The sequence below is a fragment of the Hippopotamus amphibius genome, chromosome 3 (assembly GCF_030028045.1).
Source record: "Hippopotamus amphibius kiboko isolate mHipAmp2 chromosome 3, mHipAmp2.hap2, whole genome shotgun sequence".
Lineage (NCBI taxonomy): Eukaryota > Metazoa > Chordata > Mammalia > Artiodactyla > Hippopotamidae > Hippopotamus > Hippopotamus amphibius.
Genome location: NC_080188.1, coordinates 75,280,608 through 75,301,197, shown reverse-complemented (window position 1 = coordinate 75,301,197; position 20,590 = coordinate 75,280,608). Strand labels below are relative to the sequence as shown.

Below are 20,590 nucleotides of genomic sequence, written 5' to 3'. Positions count from 1 at the left end.
ACTTACATGATATTGTACAGCAACTATACTTCAGTTTTTAAAAATGAATAAAAATAAACTGTGGCTGAGGACACACCCCCCTCTTCCTTATCTTCTCCACTTCAACATGTGACCAAAGGAGGCTCTTCAAAATTGGCCATCCATTCTCAGTTACCAAACTAGTATTAATGCAGGCTTTCTTCAACAGTTTTGAAAAGTCAACACCAGCTCTTCTATCCCGGAAATTATTTGCACACTTTAGAGCTTTGGGCGTCTTTTACATGATACCAGATTCTCTGAGAATGAGACAGAGCAAGTGGCACAAGGGGCTATGAATCTCATTTTATGTAAAGCTTTTCACTATAGCTGGTGTCAGGTCAGGATATTTGATTTCACACATTCAAACAACTGCAGAGTCTAAGCCTTATAATGAGACCTAAAGTGCTGATACATGGGTATTCGTGCTCCATTTGGCGTTCATTGGGATGTTAAATCAAAACCAAACGATACTAGCATGTTTCTTGAACATTCTGTGGGGAGGGAAGGATCAGTTCAGTCTTGGTGGGCTAGCACCTGTTACCTTTGTATCTCACAGTGTGTATTTTTGACACTGTTTTGTGGTTGCTCAGTTTCTTCAGTAAGTTGCTAATTCCTATTTCCTAACAGTGCTCAAATCTATCCCCGCCTCTCCATTTCCACCTATGGTGCCTTAATTGTCTGGAAAATTACTAACAATTCTCTCACTATCAAAAATCAGTAAACACACAACGTTGTAAATTAATTATGCTTCAATTTTTTAAATGGTTTAAAAAATCACCAAAAAAAGAAATAAACACATCAGTAGATAAAGACCAAAAAATCAGTGAATACAAAAAAAAACAAAAAAACAAAAAAAAACAAGCCACCATAACTAAAGATCTGCCTGAGAAAATAATCTATAGTTATTCTCCCAGGGACTGCAGACATTGAAATGACCAGATACAAAATATTCACTCAAAATCATTTATTGCCTGCTTACTCCATGCCTGGCACTGTTGTAGTCACCAGAAGCTCATCAGTGAGCCAAACAGCCAAAGGGTGCTACCTCCATGGGGTTCACATTCTAGAGTCTTCTTTTTTAGACTCAGCTTTCTGGGGCTAGGACAGTTTCTTACTTGTCTCTGAATCCCAAGCACCTGGCAGAGTTTGGCACATCAGATGCCCTCAGTAGACATTTGCTAAAATAACGAGGTGAATGCCTGTTCTCTGTCACTCCTCCTTCCCTGCTTTCCTCTCACTGTCATGCCCCTCTGCTTAGACACACTCTCTTAGCCAAAAGTAAAGTTTATAACTCTGATTCAAAAAGATATATCCACCCCAGTGTTCATAGCGGCACCATGTGCAATAGCCAAGACATGGAGATAACTCAATTGCCTATCAACAGACAACTGGATTAAGAAGATGTGGTGTATATATACCATGTGATATATATGTGTGTGTGTGTGTGTGTGTGTACCCTCACACACACACAATAGAATATTACTCAGCCATAAAAAAGAATGAAATAATGCCATTTGCAACAACATGGATGGACCTAAAGAGTATTATACTTAGTGAAGTAAGTCAGACAGAGAAAGACAAATATTATATATCACTTATGTGTGGAATAAAAAATAATACTAACGAATCTATATACAAAACAAAAACAGACTCATAGACATAGAAAACAAATTTATGGTTACCAAAAGGGAAAGAGAGCAGGGAGGAATGAATTAGGAGTATGGGATTAACAGATACAATTCTATACATAAAATAGATAAGCAACAAGGATTTACTGTATAACACAAGGAACTATATTCAATATTTTTGTAATAACCCATAATGGAAAATAATCTGAAAAAAATATATATATATTTATAACTGAATCACTTTGCTGTAGACGTGAAACTAACACAATATTGTAAATCAACTATACTTCAATTTAAAAAAACACAAAAGTGTAGTTTCTGTGTCTTCTGGGAACATTAAAAGAAGCAATTTCTGTGTTATTTGCTTTTCATCAACAATAAGAAAACAATAGATGTGAAAGAATATCCCATCAGTCACTTATTTTTATATTTATAGTTTCCTGATTTTTGTTTAGGCATTGTAACCAAAGATAAAACTGCAAAAAAAGATAAAGATTTTAAAGGAAATGTCCAGAAACAGGTCCAGTTCAATCCTGGACAGACTACAGCCACGTGGAGAGTGAGAATTCTACCAGACAATGAATACGAGGCTTCAGAGACCTTCCAGATCATTCTGACGAACCCTGTAAGGGCTACACTGGAGTTTCCAGAAAAGGCAACTGTTGAAATTGTGGACCCTGAAGATGGTACATGTTTCCTATTGGTATACTCTATTAACCAGTATGGGTTCCTGGGTGCAATTCAGGCATTTATACCTCTCCCAAGCTCCATAAGCCGCTGGACATGTTCATACTATTCAGGGTTTAAAATTAAGCAAATCACCCCAAGGCAGTAATTTTTCCTTTGTTCTTAGAATTTTTTGAAAAGGGACATAGGAGAGTGAAATAAACAGGACTTTGCCAACCTACCTGTAACAAATGCCAAAGTCCTCATTCTTGGTTCTCTGCACACTCAGTATGGTGCAGCTTCGCCCGCAGATGGCTAATCCGTAGGACTCATTCCAGGCCACCATCTTCTCACAATTTTCTTTTTTTTTTAAATAAATTTATTTATTTGTTTGTTTGTTTGTTTGTTTATTTTATTGGCTGTGTTGGGTCTTTTTTTGCTGTGCAGGGGCTACTCTTCGTTGTGGTGCACGGGTTCCTCATTGCCGTGGCTTCTCTTGTTGCGGAGCACAGACTCTAGGCACTTGGGCTTCAGTAGTTGCAGCACATGGGCTCAATAGTTGTGGCTCATGGGCTCTAGAGTTCAGGCTCAATAGTTGTGGCGCACGGGCTTAGTAGCTCCACGGCATGTGGTATCTTCCTGGAGCAGGGCTCGAACCCGTGTCCCCTGCATTGGCAGGCAGATTCTTAACCACTGTTCCACCTAGGAAGCCCTCTTCTCACAATGTTCTAGGAGTTCCCCAGCAAATCAGGTGGGGACTTTATACATCCCTTGCCCTAGATGTGGCTGCCGGGAACCAGCCGACTGATTCCTTTTAGCACATGTTCCACAAGGTTCTGTTAGAGCTGTGCATCACAGTCTTAAACCCATCCGTTCATTCTGCTCATTTATGGGTTCATTCATTCAGCAAATATCTTCCCAGAGAAATTAAAAAGAAAAAATAATTAACCAGTAATTATGCTATTAGTATTCATTTTTGAATGTGAATTAGACACATCAATTATCATAAGAGTTGAAATAATTCAGGTATCCCCCAGAAGTGCATGACTTAACTAACAGGAGGAAAGTCTTAGTTAAATGCCACAAGAATCTATGGAGAAGCCCCATATCAGCATGTCCCAAACTGCATAACAGAAAATATAATAGAATCTCTACAACAGGGTCAGTAAGGTTTCCATGGACCAAATAAGTCTAGGAAACTTTTCAAATACCTCCCCTCCTTTGAAGCATCATAATTCACATTAACTTATTAAGGTTTTTGAAAAACTCTCCTATAAAGAAACCTTTTTAAACTAACACAACACTGTGAATCAACTGTATCTAAACAAAAATAAAGAAAAAGAAAAAGAAAAAGAAATCTAAGTTTGTTTAACTGGTTTTCTCAAATTAGACTGTAGACCTTTTTTTATTTTTTAACTTCTTGTGCCCAAGGAATGTCCTTTAAAATCTCTGAGTTATAGTTTTCTGGAAACACAATTTGATAAATGCTGTTCTACATGCTTTGCACTCTGGCAGACAAAAGTAGAAAACACTGCCCTCATCATCCAGTGAACGAGGTATCTGATCCATTTCGTTGATAACAACACTTAAACACATGAATCAATTAGGAGAGCCAAATGTGAGAGTACAAGGTCAAAACAGAGTTCTGAGCTAAGAAGGTGGAAAGGTCACCATCATTCCAAACAATTAAGTTTTTTGGAGGAAGCAGGATTTGCACTGTCTTGAAGAATAAAATGGGATTTGGATTCATAGATGGATAGAGGCAGGCTTTTCAGAATGGGAAAATAGAGAATGTGACTTAATAACTCAGTCCTAATATATCAGTTTTTTTCACTTAACATTAATAACTTTACTTTTAGCTTCTTCCATGATGACAATCTTTTGAATCAAGAGATGTCCAGACAGTAGACTACCACAAGGGGGTAAAAATGGCAGAAGGAAAATTATCACTGGCCTTTTTCCTCTGTAACTTAGAACCGCTGTTTTTCTAAAGGCTCATACCAGTACCTGTTGAGATTTAGTTAAAAAAATAAAAAAGAAAATAATTAACATATGATAACTATATACTTCAGCATTGAATTCCGGGTAATCACTTAGTAATAGTTCCAAAAGAATAAAGGATGGTTAACTACAATATTTTTCCTTCTTGCTTTCATCACCAAGAGGAATAATCTTTGTGTGTGTATATATATATATGGTACAGAGGAGAGATGTGAGTCTATTAAATGTGGTTTGATCCAGAGAGTTACTTCAGTTCTCCACTTGACTCTGTGAGTAGGAACAACGCTCTTCAAATTTTTTTTTTTAAACAAACGCATGAATATTAACTACACAATGCATGCTTAATGAAAAGCTTTGGAAAACATTGAAAAGCCCAAAGAAAACTAGTACACATAATTCCATCAACAAGAGATGACCAGTATTTTACTTGTATTTTAGTGACCGTTCTACTGATGTGTATGTGTACACTTTTGTGTCCTAAACTGCATGATAGAGAACAGTAATGTAACAGAAGTGCACGCACACACACCCACACACCCATTTCAGTGGGGCTGTTGTTTTAAGAATTAAATGCAGGATGAGTAGCTTATTTTTCCCAGCATGTTAAGTGGCCAGCCCTGTGTCTTACATATGGTGTCTGCTCAATAAATGTTGAATCAAAGTTTGTTGAATAAAACAGGAAAAGATTTTTTGCACTAATGAATTAGACTATCTGATTGTTAAAACCATTTTTAAAAATGAACACTAAAAGTAAAACACAGAAATCTGAGATCTTTATTTAAAAGGCCTAAAATGTGACCTCAAAAAAAAAAAAAAAAAAGACAAAATTGCTGTGATATTCCTTTCCATTTTAATGCTAGATAAACCTTTTTAACCTTTCAAAAGGGGTCTCCTAAACTCAATTTCACAGCCTCTCCAGCTCTACTTATGATAAATATTTCCTATTCTTACTATATTTCATGCAGTGAATCATGTTGGAATATATAGGAGTCAAAGATTATGCTTATTTCCACTCAGGTTAAAATATCACCAGTATCACCAATCAAACTTAAGTCTTGCTGAAAAGTCTTCTATCATCTTTTCTAGAATCAACGGTTTATATTCCAGAGGCAGAATACAAAATAGAGGAGGACATTGGGGAGCTTTTGATTCCTGTAAGAAGGTCTGGAGATACAAGCCAGGAGCTCACGGTCATTTGCTCTACACATCAAGGTATGAGGCTTTGCCGGTACTGATATCCAGGAATAGGGTCCTTGGAACAGGACCATGGTGATGCTGGGGGTGGCCGGGTGGTGAGTCAAATGCTGGGGAGGACAGGGAAGCCTGGACCATTCATGGTGACTCCCATGCAACCCGGTGCAGGTGCTCTAACTTCTTTGAGCTGATCTCCTCAACCAGGGATAAAATTGTACTCAAAATTCAGATTAAAAACCTCTGCTGTGACTACCCACAAAATTTTATGAAGGGCAAATGAGACATTCTATGTAAAATAGTTTATATAGACAGGTGGAAAATATAAACACAGATTCTTAATTTTAATAGTCATCATGGCATCTAGAAAATAATGTGAAATAGTCTGTATATAGGACTCAGTCTCGCTTCTTCTCCATACCTCCCCAACAATTAAATGCTCCCCAATCATGGGCCCAGGTGTCCTCACACCTCAAAACAACATCCCATTCTTTCTGGCCTTGCCAGTCAAAATTTAGCTATTCTGTGTCCACTCCCTAAAGGTTCTATTTTCTAACTCAGAACTATATACTAGACAAAAATGATGGAAATACATGAAAACCATCCAAATGAGAACAAGAATAGGCTATAAAAGCAAACTACATTTTTCTACACTCACACCAACCTTTCACTTTTGACACCAGCCGTGTGCAGGTTTTTCCCACACCAAGCAATTCTCCAATTTCTGCAGATATCAACAGGGTGTCCTAAAATTCTATTCAATTCTGACACTATTTCCCTGGAGATAACACAGTTTCCACAGGTTAAGGGCTTTGTCCCACAAAACAGCCTCCACTTTAGATGCCAATCACAAGTCCAGGTTTTCACCTGTGCTTTTGATGGACAGAGTATAAATCGGAGGTTCCCATCACCCCCTCTTTGGGTTCGATACTTTCCTAGAACAGCTAACATAACTGGGGAAAACAGATTACTTAATAGATTACAGATTATTAGAAAGGATGCTGATTCAGGAACAGCCAGATGGGAGAAATGCATAGGCTAAGGTATGTGGGAAGGGACACAGAACTTCCATGCCCTCCCAGCAACCTGGAAGCTCTCTAAACTCCTTTGGCTAGGATTATTTTATAGAGGCTTCATTACGTAGGCTTGATTGATTAACTAATTGGCCATTGGTGATTAAACTCAACCTCTAACCCCTCTCCCCTCCCTGGAGATTAGGGAGTGGGACTGAAAGTTCCAATCCTCTGATCACCTGATTGGTTTCCCTGGCAACCAGTCCCCATCCAGAGGCTCTCTGGGAGCCCCAGCCACTAGCCATCTCATTAGCACACAAAAAGACACATCGCTTCAAAGACTCCAAGGGTTTTAGGAGCTGGGTGCCAGGAAACAGGGACAAAAACTCAAAGTGTATTGTTTATGATGTCACAGGCTAATGTACTCAGAGCTCACTATAGCAAGAGGATCAGCCACCATCACTTGCATTTGGCAGAGACTTAAAGTCAAGCAGAAGAGTGGAAAGCTTTATAGTGAAAAAGAGAGAAGGCTTCAGGATATGCCCTAATTGGAGGCTGCTGATTTGGGGAAGCTGGAGGCAGCCTGTGTAACTGATTAGGGAGCATATGGCTTTCTCTGGTTGCTCCTAAATTGGAAGCCAGGGCAAAAATCAGAGAAGCTGGGAGTTATTAAGTTCTGACCATTTGGGCTAGATTGTTAACAGAGGTTGTTGTTTGACTTTCTACACTAGCTGCTGCAGATTGTGGGTCAGAGTTCTATTTTTATACATCATCTCACCATTCTCCTTCCATATATCCAGTCTGTCAAAATCTATGCTCACACTTGCTAAACATCCGACAATGCACAGTGTAGCCCCCACAATAAAGCATTGTCTATCCAAAATATCAGTAGTGCCAAGACTGAGAAGAGAAATAAGAATGAGAATCTCTGCCCCAGAGGATAGGGGATTTGGCAGTAAGCGAATAATTTATTTTGAGATGCTCAAAACCAAATACAAGGACAAGGCCTTATAGCACATCTTCAAGATTTTCATGTTTGTGTTTGGCTGTATGTTTAGAGTTGAGCAGCCTTATAGCCTGTTTGTTAACTAAGACTCCCTTCTTGAAGGCACCAGATACTGCCAGCTACATCTAACTTCAACTCTTAAGATTTACCGTAGTGTTACCTCATGCAGGAAAAGCAACAAGAAGAAATAACAAGGTGAAGTAGTCCTTGAGGTCTTCTTTGCCAGTTGATCCCTGGGAGGATGTGCCAGCCCTCTCTTCCAAGTCCACATAGGGCTCCAGTTGGAGTCTTACAAGTAACGAGGGTCTGGGAACGCCGGGCAGTGGCCTCAGGTGGGTGGAGCAGCTGATGGAGAAATTGCCCTCATCCTCTGCTCTGGGATTCCAGCTGGGCTACTTCCGGTATCAGTGGCATATTCCCCATCCACAAGCAGAGTGTCTGGAAGACAGTGATTCTGTGAATGGGAGAAATGAAGTGGTAAACAGCCCAATTTGAAAGATTATGTCTAATTGCTAAGTTGGAAGGGACCATCCCTCTGCCTCTGGAAAGGAACCAGAAAGTTCAAAGTGTCTGGCTGTGAGGCAGCCAGGCTACGGGGATGCCTCTGCCTCAAGTGGGAAAAGCTACACCCACATTGACCTCCCCACAAGGTCTTCAGGTTCAAGAGAGCTGGTGTTCCCAGAAAACTCCCTGCATAGCTGACTCACAGCTCAGACTGCTTGTTCACCTGAGCTTTAACCTTTGATTCCTCTCACAGAGGACTGTTCTCAGGCTTGCAGTAAAAATAAAAAAGAGAGAGAGTATTACAGGTGAGGGTCCTTCCCTGGAGCACGAAGCCAGGACATGCACAGTCACACCCTGATTCTTGCACACCTCTGTGGAATGATAGGACAACAAGAACTTGCACAATTTTTATGCACATTCCAGTGTCATTGTGGTGTTTGTTGTTACCTACTCCCCACAGATACTTAAAGATCTCAGTGGATAAAAGTTCAATTTGGTTACTTGAACTTTTCTGGAAGTCTTGTTAAAATAAATGTTTACCGGTTACTTATTTTCATGAATAAAATAAGCATGAGCTGATGTATAAACAGTTGAATGGAAATCAGACTCACGCTCTATACTCTAATAGTAATGCATAGATGCTAAACACATATTATACTTGCACCAGGTGAAAGAGGCGACTGGTTTTATGCTGTACTTTCACAGGGGCCTCAAGGTCCCAAAATGTCACTCATCAGTGTTCTCAGACAGTGACTTTGGGGTGTTGCATTTAAAAAGCATTGTTGGGCTTCCCTGGTGGCACAGTGGTTAAGAATCCACCTGACAATGCAGGCGATATGGGTTCAATCCCTGGTCCAGGAAGATCCCACATGCCTCAGAGCAACTAAGCCCATGTGCCGCAACTACTGAGCCTGCGCTCTAGAGTTCTCAAGCAGCAGCTACTGAGCCCGCGTGAGGCGACTACTGAAACCTGTGCACCTAGAGCCTGTGCTCCGCAACAAGAGAAGCCACTGGAATGAGAAGCCCATGCACTGCAATGAAGAGTAGCCCCCATTCTCCACAACTAGAGAAAAGTCCACGTGCAGCAATGAAGACCCAATGCAGCCAATAAATAAATAAATAATAAATAAATAAATAAATAAATAAATAAATAGCATTGTTAGGGACATCCATGGCAATCCAGTGGTTAAGACTCCATGCGTCCATCTGCAAACAGTAAATGCTAGAGAGGATGTGGAGAAAAGGGAATGCTCTTGCACTGTTGGTGGGAATGTAAATTGATACAGCCACTATGGAGAACAGTATGGAGGTTCCTTGCAAAACTAGAAATAGAGTTACCATATGACCCAGCAATCCCACTACTGGGCATATACCCAGAGAAAACTATAATTCAAAAAGACACATGCACTCCAATGTTCATGGCAGCACTATTTACAATAGCCAGGACATGGAAGCAACCTAAATGTCCATCAACAGATGAATGAATAAAAAAGATGTGGTACATATATACAGTGGAATGTTACTCAGCTATAAAAAGGAATGAAACTGAGACATTTGTAGAGACATGGATGGACCTAGAGACTGTCATACAGAGTGCATTGAGTCAGAAAGAGAAAAACAAATATCATATATTATATGTGCAGAATATAGAAAAATGGTACAAATCAACCAGTTTGCAAGGCAGAAATAGAGACACAGATGTAGAGAACCAACATATGGGCACCAAGTGGGGAAAGCAGGGAGGGTTGCAGGGGAATGAATTGGGAGATTGGGATTGCCATACATACATTACTAATAAGAAAAAAAACCAAATTGTATACTCTGAATATATGCAGTTTATTGTCTGTTAACTGTATCTCAATAAAAGTTCTTAGAAAAAAAAAGACTCCACACTTCCAATGCAGGGATCTCATGTTCCATCCCTAGTCAGGGAACTAAGATCCCACATGCTGCGCAGTGCAGACACTGCAAATTAGATACTTCTTGACCCTGTTTTATTCTCAAGATAAATGTCATCTGTCTTTTTCTTCTCATTAGTCACTTATTTTTTAGGAAATTGCTCCTATTGGAAAAACAGCCAATGAAGAGCAAACCACAGAGCCTAACACCAAGAGAACAGGAACAGTACTGAATCATCCTGTGGTTGTGGTCAACCCCAAGTCAAATATACTGAGGTTTCCAAATAATCAACTTTATCCAGTTGAAAGGGATTGTGTGGTAAACCACAGCCATGGGCCACCCCCCTTCTCTGATTGAACTGTTTCTCTGGGTCAAGTTAAGAAGGAGGTGAAAAGCTGTTTCCAAGCACATTCAGCAAAAGACTTTCTCCTTTCTTTCCTTTTAAAAAAAAAAATCTATTTGTTTGGTTAAAGGTGTGTATGTAAGTTATAGAACTTATACCTTGCATCTCAGAGGGGTTCTTTGGATGATTTAGAAGTTTCTTGACTGTAGGTCTGCTGGGGGTAAATGCTCTTGAATATCAGAACATGTTTTTATTTCAACCTCAGTCTTGAAACTCTAGATTGACAGTTACTATCTCCCAGCATTTTGAAGTTATTATTCCATTGTCTTCCAGCTTCCACTGTCTTGTTTAAAAATCTGCTCTTAGTCTAAAAGTTGTCTTTTTGATGATCTATCTTCTCTGTGCATTTAAGATCTCACATTTATTTGATCTGAATCTGTGAAAGATCTGGGGGCTTTACTTGAAGATGTTTTCCTGCAAGGAGGATTTGCGTTGCTTCTTCTGGGATCAGAGAGCAATGCTGACCCAGAAACACTCCTGCTCCCCTGCATCTCAGGCCAAGTCCCAGAGTTTCAGACTCAGCTCACTGATGGTGCCACAGGCCCACAGTCCAGTCTCCCCTGCAGTGCTGACTCTGAATCCCAGCTTGAGTGGGACTCTCTTCACTAGCTGTAGGGGGGTTGGTGTTCGGGGGTTTTAGGGTATTGTTTTTGTTTTGTTTTGCCCCTTGATGATTTCCCTTACTTCCTGTCAGCACAGAAAAGGCAGAATAATTATTTCTTCTAGATATTTTGTAGTAGGAGAGTATCCCAGAATATCTAGCCAGCCAAATTGCTGGGAACAGAAGTCCCAAAGACTCCTCTAAACAGATGCTCCCATGCTGCTCCAGCCCTGTCCCCTTCTCCCCTTCTCTCCACTTGCTAGCCCATCTACCCCCCGGTCATGAACCCTCTTGGGCATGAAATGAACTGGACCTGGGTCTTCTAACTCCATCTGCTTCAATCAGGAATTAGATGCTGTACTTTTAAAGAAAGGCGATTTCTTGTCTTGCTGCCCTATTAAAAATATATATTAAAGGATATTTATATGCTAAAAAGAATATATAATCAAGTGATATAATAACTAAAAACAAAGTGGAGAAGTTAAAAAATGCTCTATCAGGAGATGGGACTTTGACTCCTGGGCAAGACAATGGGGTATTCTCTGCCTCAATTTCCTCATTGATAAAGTACCCTAGCCACCTCATAAAGTTATCAACTACCATAACATACTAATTCAATTATCCTTTAATGTAGTTTCTTGATAGAACTTTCTGACTTTAAGCATCATTTTATGATTTTTATAAAGCAAATGTACTATATAGCCACAGAAACTGAGCCATATATATACCCTTTGTAAAGAAACAAATTTTTAAATAAATTTATTATTTATTTATTTATTGGCTGCATTGGGTCTTCGTTGCTGCGTGGACTTTAGTTGTGGCAAGTGGGGGCTACTCTTTGTTGCAGTGCATGGGCTTCTCATTGTGGTGGCTTCTATTGTTGCAGAGCACAGGCTTTAGGTGCACGGCTCCAGTAATTGTGGTGCATGGGCTCAACAGTTGTGGCTCACAGGCTCTAGAGCACAGGCTCAGTAGTTGTAGTGCACGAGCTTAGTTGCTCCGCGGCATGTGGGATCTTCCTGGACCAGGGGTTGAACCCATGTCCCCTGCATTGTCAGGTGGATTCTTAACCACTGTACCACCAGGAAAGTCCAAGAAACAATTAATTTTTAAAATAACTTCAGAGATTCTCAGGATTCAGTGATGTCTGAGATGGGCATGGGCAAGGGGAAATCTATGCCACTGACAGTGTGGATGGAGTGGCTTGCTGGATCCAGCCAATAACTGCTCCTGAGAACCAACTGGGTGCGTCTCTTCTCAACTTTAGGTTCAGTGACTTCACATTGATAGCGAAACTGGCCGTGGTGGGAATATTTACGTGACAAAAATCAGCCAAGGCTACAAATCAGGGCTTTTGGGTGTTTTGTTTTGTTTGTTAAGCCTTTACCAACACAACATCATGCTTGGTTAGTCTGAAATGAATCCTTTGGTTCTAACCTTAATTTTGGAGAATTATACCCATACTCAGTAAGACAGTCCATCCTGCCCCATAATCTACCTCTTATGTTCCTCATAAAGATGATCTAGCACAATTTCTGGGTAAGCTGTCCTAATAAGGCTTGACGCCCAACTGCTAAAACATCTTTATGAAAGCTTCCTGGAAACCACACATCAGTACTCCTTGGAGACTCTTCACTATTAAATAAGGGGTTTGTCCAGACCATCACCAGAGACCTCAGCTTATATCTCAAGTTATATTTGATGTTTTCGGAACAGACCCTTCCCTCTAACTCTTGGGGATTCTTAACTTGCTTTTAATAAAATAGAGCTTCTTAAACTAAAATAAATACCAGTATTCCGTGGTCTTGACTGTTGCATATAACTAATCAAATGGTTTCCCAAAGTAAAATTTCCAGACTCCTAGGAGGAAGAGGCCATTTAGGTACACTGAATTTTTTGATTATGTGAGATGTAATTAAACCATCTTTTTTTTCCCCCATCAACTCTCATTGTTAATAAAAGCTTGCTAAAATGTATTGTTTTCCTTTCTGTTCTAGTAGAGTTCCACAGCCAAATGATTTTCAATAAGAGTTTCTTTCAGTCTTTTATTTAACCAAAATCTATGTATTCAAATGCATGTCTATTTCAACCAGTGGAGAAGTTAGTTGAAAAAAAAAAATAGAAAAGCGGAAAATACCAATCACTTTTGTTTCATGGACTGTGATAAATCAATATTTGACTGTTCATTAGGTGAAATATGTTGAGAAAGATATTTAATAAAGATTTAGAAAGATAGTATTATGTACTTATTCTGCAAGTCTAGTGTTTATCTGCTTTTGATATTTATTCAGAGGGGTTAAATGTGTAGTTTCTGACAAGGGTTTCTTTTTTTTTTTACACCACCTGTGTTACCAACTTTCTGCATTCTAGATGACTAGGGGAAAATAAAAAAGTGTATTCTCCACTGTATAATTCTTTTTAAACCTCAGGCTCTTAAAAACAAACAAACAAACAAACAAAACTTCCCAATGATTGCTTATTACTTAATCAGATTGTCTTAAGAATTTATGACCATTTTTCCTTTTTGTGTGTGTCTCTTGCAGCATAAAAAGTCTCCTTGACAGAGTTTCTTATCTCTTCCTGTGGGCTTCCTAGATTGCTAACCACTTCTCTCCTCATCTACTTCAGGACTGCCTGACTCTAGCACTTGATAGCTCTTGCCTCTGACATCCTAAGAACCAGCCTCTCCTTCCTGACTTGAGCTCAGAGAGCTCTTTCATGAGTAGATTTCCCAGGACTTAACAGGGAGGGAACGTCATGGAGGAATAAAGTTTCAAAGCACAGGCTGGCACTGGAACTTGGCTGGCTTCCCCACCAAGTGATAATCCCCCGTCTAAGCCATCCATTTCTAGCAGTTTCTCTCTCTACCCTAGTCAACATGTTTTATGCGCATCAGTTTCTCCAGCTCTAACTTTTTTTTAGGTTCTTGGAATGACAAAACAGTCAACTTATTGTTTCCTAATAATTCTAAAACTTGTTCTATTGAAAAATTATTCTGAAACACTTTGTGAGTTGGTGCCCTTCTGAGCAAATCCTCTGAAGTCAATTTGGAAACAATTCTCATTTTTTAACAAGCTATATTTATATGTACAGCACACACTCATAGACGTCAATTTGTATTTCTGTTGATTCACATTAGCAAGAAGAAGGTGGACATTGGTGTCAGCATGCATATGTGCGTATACCTTAACTATAAGCAAGAGAGACCCTTGCTGGACCTAGAGTGTCCCATCCAGAAGCTCACTGTCATATCCTCATTTTTTTTTTTTTTTTTTTTTTGCCGCACAACCGGGAATTGAATGCAGGCCACAGCAGTGAAAGTCTGGAATCCCAACCACTACTAGGCCACTAGGGAATTCCCCGCCCCACCCACCCCACCCCCCACCCACCCCCACCCTGCCCCATTGCTTCTTACTAAGGAGAAGCATGGTAGGAAATGTTCATGCTTTACAAAAATTACTTATTTGGTGTATTGAGTTATTTTATACAGTCTTTGTCTCCTAAACCTGGTCTGTCTAAATCATTTCAATTACCGTGACTAGTCTTTACTCTTTCAGCTCTAAACCTGTGTGTTGCTATGTTTTTAACACTGAAAAAAAAATGTACTGAATTGCATTGTCAGTGGGATTGTAAGATGGTACAACCGCTGTGGAAAAACAGTATAGAGGGTCCTCAAAAAATTAAAAATAGAACCACCATATGGTCCAGCAATCCCACATCTGTGTATATCTCTAAAAGAATTGAAAGCAAGGTCTCAAAGAGATATTTGGACACCCATGTTCATAGCAACATTATTCTATTATAGCCAAGAGGGGAAACAACCCAAGTATCCATGTCTGGTTGAATGGATAAACAAAATGTGGTTTGTCCAGGGACTTCCCTGGTGGTCCAGTGGTTAAGACTCTGCACTTCTACTGCAGGGGACCCGGGTTCGATCCCTGGTCAGGGAACGAAGATCCCACATGCCGTGAGGAATGGCAAAAAAAAAAAAAAAAAGTGGTATGTCCATACAATGAAGTATTATTCAGCCTTAAAAAAGAAGGAAATTCTGACACATGGATAAATCTTGAGGACATTACTCTAAGTGAAATAAGCCAGTCACAAAAAGATGAATACTGTATGATTCCACTTACCTGAAGTACCCAGAGTGAACAGATTCATAAAGACAGAAAGTAAGATGGTGGTTGCCAGAGACTGAGGGAAGGAAGAAGTGGGGAGTTGTTTAATGGGTACAGAGATTCAGTTTTGCAAGATGGAAAAGTCCTGAAGATCTGCTTCATAATGTGAGTAGATAATCCTACTGAACTGTACATTTAAAAATAGTTAAGATGGTAAATTTTAGGTTATGTTTATTTTACACACTAAAAACCATGCACTAGATCCCAGAAACCCCCTCCTAAGTATTTACTCAAGAGAAATAAAATTACATACGAACTCAAAGACCTGAACTTGAATATGCATGGCAGCATTATTCAGCATAGCTAAAAACTGGGAACAACCTAAATTATCAACTGGTAAATGGAAAAACAAATCGTGGTGTAGCCACACAATGGGAACACTACTGAGGAATAAAAAGGAATAAAATCCTGATATATCAATGAATCTTAAACGATTTGTGCTAAGTGAAACAAATCAGATGCAAAAGACTAAAAACTGCATGATTTCATTTACATGAAATTCTCATAAAGGCAAATAAATCTACAGCGACAAATAAATCTATAGTGACAGAAAATGGATGAGTGATTTCCAGGGCTGGGAGACAGGGAAGGAGATGGATTACAAGGGGTATATGTGTGGGTGGATAAAAATGTTCTGTGTTATGCTTATGGTAATGGTTACATGATTGTATGTATTTGTCAAAACATATCAAATAGTGCTTTTAAATTGGGGAATCTTCATGTATGTAAATTATTATAATACAATTTTAAAGACACTGCCTCTAAACTGAAATCTTGCAATCAATCCTGTACTCCTTTTAAAATAACAAGTAATTTCGTGGCTGTATTTTGGTGTCATGCAAAGAACTCTAGTCACGGTGGGAGGGCCAGACTACCAAGATGCTACTTACAACTCTGCCGCTACAGGAAGGGCAGGGGCAGGAGCAAATCCAGACCATGATTATGTTTGGTCATAATTTATCCATACCTCAGTTTTCCAATCTATAATATGAACAAATTAAGCTAAATCAGACCCACCATCCTATGATGGATTTTTCAGTTCATTTAGCCCCTAACCTAAACAAATCTTATTCACTATAGTCCCTATTTCCATTAACTGTGGAACATGTCAAAATTACCAGGGTTTGATCACTAATCATTAGAGAAATGCAAGTCAAAGCCACAATGAGGTATCACCTCACACCAGTCAGAATGGCCATCATCAAAAAATCTAGGACCAATTAACATTGGAGGGGGTGTGGAGAAAAGGGAACTCTTTTGCACTGTTGGTGGGAATGTAAGCTGGTACAGCTGCTATGGAAAACAGTTCGGAGGTTCCTTAAAAAACTACAAATAGAACTACCATATGACCCAGTAACCCCATTCCTGGGCATATACCCAGAGAAAACCATAATCCAAAAAGAAACATGTACCAAATGTTTATTGCAGCATTATTTAAAATAGCCAGGACATGGAAGCAACCTAAATGTCCATCAACAGATGAATGGATAAAGAAGATGTGGCACATATATACAATGGAATATTCCTCAGCTATAAAAAGGAATGAAATGGAGCTATATGTCATGAGGTGGATAGACCTAGAGTCTGTCACACAGAGTGAAGTAAGCCAGAAAGAGAAAAACAAATACTGTATGCTAACTCATATATATGGAATTAAAAAAAAAATGGTACTCATGAATCCAGTGACAGGGCAAGAATAAGGATGCAGATGCAGAGAATGGACTGGAGGACACGGGGTTGGGGGCCGGGGGGGCGAAGGGGAAGCTGGAACAAAGTGAGAGAGTAGCATAGACATATTTACACTACCAACTATAAAATAGATATCTAGTGGGAAGTTGCTGTATGACAAAGGGAGATCAACTTGATGATGAGTGATGACTTAGAGGGCCAGGAGAGGGACGGTGGGAGGGAGTCGCGGGAGGGAGGGGAGATGGGGATATATGTATACGTATATATGTATATGTATACAGCTGATTCACTTTGGTGTACCTCAAAAGCTGGTACAAGAGTGTAAAGCAATTATATTCCAATAAAGAGCTTAAAAAAAATACCAGGGTTTGTTCTAAAAGCCTTCTAATTACAATAATAGTATTTGTGACTATGAGATAAGTGATAAGCCTTATAATTCTGATAGCTATTATCCAAAAATAATTTGAAGAAGACCCAGTGGGGAACAGGTTTCCTGTTTAGAATTCCATTTCTTCTCACCTCTGTTCCATCTCCTATTTCTGTAGGTTCTGCCACAGGCACCATTTCTTCCACAGCATTATCTTTCTCTGACTACATCTCACGTCCAAAAGACCACACCAGCATCCTCCGCTTTGATAAGGATGAGGCTGAGAACACCTGCCGGGTCCTCATCATCAGTGACTCTCTTTACGAAGAGGAGGAATCCTTCAGCGTTTCACTGAGCCTGCCAATGGGAGGGCAACTCGGGGCCAAATTCCCCACCGCCAAGGTGATTATCTTGGCTGATCGTGATGATGGTAAGTCCATTTCCTGCTTTCCACTCTTCGAAATAACTGCCTTCTTCTTGTATTTTCCCTCAACAGTTGAAAGACAAATCAGGCTGAAATGATCTATTAAAGGAATTGTTGATGTTGCTTCTTCTCCAAAGGATCTGAGTGGCTTTTCAAATACGTAGGTATCACCAGCACCAAGGACAAGGCAGCAATGCAGGAAGATTAACTATTTGTGTATGAGTTTATTTTTAAAAAAAGTTTTTAAAGCATATCCCAAGGAAGTGACCTAAGATTTATAAGGAAGCTGAGAAGAGGACCTAGGTTAAATGTCTGATCACCCAACCAGGACTGCCCCACAAGGACACTCATCTTAGCATCCCAAGGAGCCTCTCTCCCAACAACAAGTACATGAGTCTACAAATGATACAAGGGTACAAGGATCTCCCATGTGTAGTGATCCAGTGATCCAGGTCTCTCCTTCTAGCCCCATCTGGCAGGGAGTTTGGCTCTAGTGCCAGCTGAAACTCAGAGCCAGAAAAGAATACTGGACTCCTCACCCCTCAAAACCAACTCCTTCCACCCCCAGACTCAATAAGCATCAAGCCCAGTATGACTTTCTTAGGTCTCAATTGCCCTTTCTACATGAGGCACTTTTAAGAGGAAATGTTGATAAAAACAGGGACAGGATCAGACTATTTTATTACCAGTCTCAAATTAGGTTGACCACTTCATCTCTCAAATACACCTCTGTCAGGATTTGAGGGACTGTGAGTTGCTGTGTTCAGATCTAGACAAGATTAGACTGGACTGCTATTACAGACCCAAAATTTGTGTGGATTTATAGAAACAGCACAGAGCTTCCATGAAACTGTGAGCTATGTCAAGTGATAAACCAGATGGAACAGAGGTTGAAGAGTGTACATGCTCTTTAGTTGGGAATGGCAAATTTATCACGTATTATACTGTTCTAGAACAAAGGAAAATATGAATGAAATTAAAGTTGGTTTGGTTTTTGTTAGTTTGTTTGGTCTCCTAAATGGGTTTGTTTGTTGATATCCCATCCTGTGGACAAGATCTGAGAATGGTACAATAGGCCAGTTTTGCTCCACAAAAAAAAAAATTGTCAAGGACTAAGTTCAGTTCCAAAATATATTTTTACAAGTCTCAAGGGCTCAGAATAAGTATAGATCCTAAAGTCTGTATGTTTGTATGTTCTTCATTGTGTACTTTTTTTCGAAAATTGCCCCGTTAGAATTAAGATAACTCTTGTTTTTCTTAATGTGTATGATACCTCAATATTAAAAAAACAAACAACCCAATCAAAAAACAGGCAGAAGACCTAAATAGATATTCCTCCAAAGAAGACATCCAGATGACCAACAGGCAGGTGAAAAAATGCTCAACATTGTTAATTATTAGAGAAATGCAAATCAAAACTACAATGAAGTGTCACCTCACTCTGGTCAGAATGACCATCATTAAAAGGTCTACAGTTAATAAATGCTGGAGAGGGTGTGGAGAAAAAGGAACCCTCCTACACTGTTGGTGGTATGTAAGTTGGTACAGCCTCTGTGGAGAACAATATGGAGATTCCTTAAAAAACTAAAAATACAGTTGCCATATGGTCCAGCAATCCCACTCCTGGGCATATATTCAGGATAAAACTATAATTTGAAAAGATACATAACACCCCAACGTTCATTGCAGCGCTATTTACTACAGCCAAGACATGGAAGCAACCTAAATGTCCATCAACAGATGAATAGTTTAAAAAGATATGGTATATATATATATACACAGTGGAATACTACTCAGTCATAAGAAAAATGAAATAATGCCATTTGCAACAACATGGATGGACCTAGAGATTATCATACTGAGTGAAGTAAGATAGAGAAAGACAAATATCATATGATATCACTTATATGTGGAATCTAGAAAAATGACACAAATGAACTTATTTCCAAAACAGAAATAGACCCACAGACATAGATAACAAATTTATGGCTCTCAGAGGCAAAAGGAGCAGGAGGAGGGATAAGTTAGGAGTTTGGGATTAACATATACACACTACTATATGTAAAGTAGATAACCAACAGGGACCTACTGTATAGCACAGGGAACTCTACTCAATATTTTGTAATAACCCATAAGAGTTCAATTCAAAAATAATAATGTGTATGAATTTTCAGTATACTACATAGAAATTTAGAATTTGTATTATATTCTCTGTGAAACCAAAGAGATATTAGGGAGTATCTACTAAGAATACTAATCTTGATTATCTAGTTTTTTGGGAAAGAGAAAGGTTACTCAAGTCTTGCATGTAAATTATGTGCTGTTTTCTCCACAGAAGAAAAGGAGAATCTGAGTAAATTTAACTGTTTGAGATTCTGAAAAATCACTGCCTAGTCAAGTCTGCTTGATAAATACGAGGAGCAAACAGAGGACTAGAAACACTCTGAAAGAAAAGAATGACTCTGGAGTTATGTCGTTCTTAAAGCCTAATTGAAAAATTAGTTTTTTGTTAATATCAGGGTTCTAATTAGGATGTTAGCTAGAGCCCCTACATCTTAACTGAGAGGTTGGGACAGGTTTCACTGAACCAAGTTCTAGAGACCCAGAAATTGTTTGCCAAGCAAACTGAGAGGAGAAAGAAGCAAAGTTAGGGAGGTAGCGACTTTTTTTACATTGTTCTATATACTCTTCTTCATAGTAGCTCTTTCCTTTTATAACCAGTTCTCAGTTCTCTAGGGTGATGAGGAATTAACATGAAAAAGTTGAAATCGGTTATCTATATAGCTTCAAATTCCTTTTCCTTCCTGGTCATACCTTTTCCTGAAACCAAAGAATGATGCCAGTACAATATCTGCACTCCTTCTCTGCTGGACCTAGTTATCGATCAAAGTACCCAAGGAAAGAAATGGGAGGGAAAAAAAGACAAGAATGGGGAAGTGAAATGATAGAGTGAGAAAAGCTTGGACTGGGGGCTTGAAGACTTGGCCTCTGACCCTAGGGTA

At 39.3% G+C, this 20,590-nt stretch overlaps 1 protein-coding gene and 1 non-coding gene across 2 annotated transcripts in view; both read left to right on the top strand.

Moving 5' to 3' along the window:
- The window catches only part of FREM3 (FRAS1 related extracellular matrix 3), an 81,242-nt gene that overhangs the window by 48,802 nt on the left and 11,850 nt on the right, over positions 1 to 20,590 (top strand). Inside the window, exons 4-6 of the mRNA XM_057728197.1 lie at positions 2,102 to 2,332; positions 5,400 to 5,525; positions 17,343 to 17,594. Of these exons, the coding sequence (XP_057584180.1) occupies positions 2,102 to 2,332; positions 5,400 to 5,525; positions 17,343 to 17,594 (609 nt within the window). The remainder of the gene's footprint in view (positions 1 to 2,101; positions 2,333 to 5,399; positions 5,526 to 17,342; positions 17,595 to 20,590) is intronic.
- TRNAR-UCU (transfer RNA arginine (anticodon UCU)) lies at positions 14,808 to 14,880 on the top strand. Its single transcript has one exon. It is a non-coding gene; the product is annotated as a tRNA-Arg (tRNA).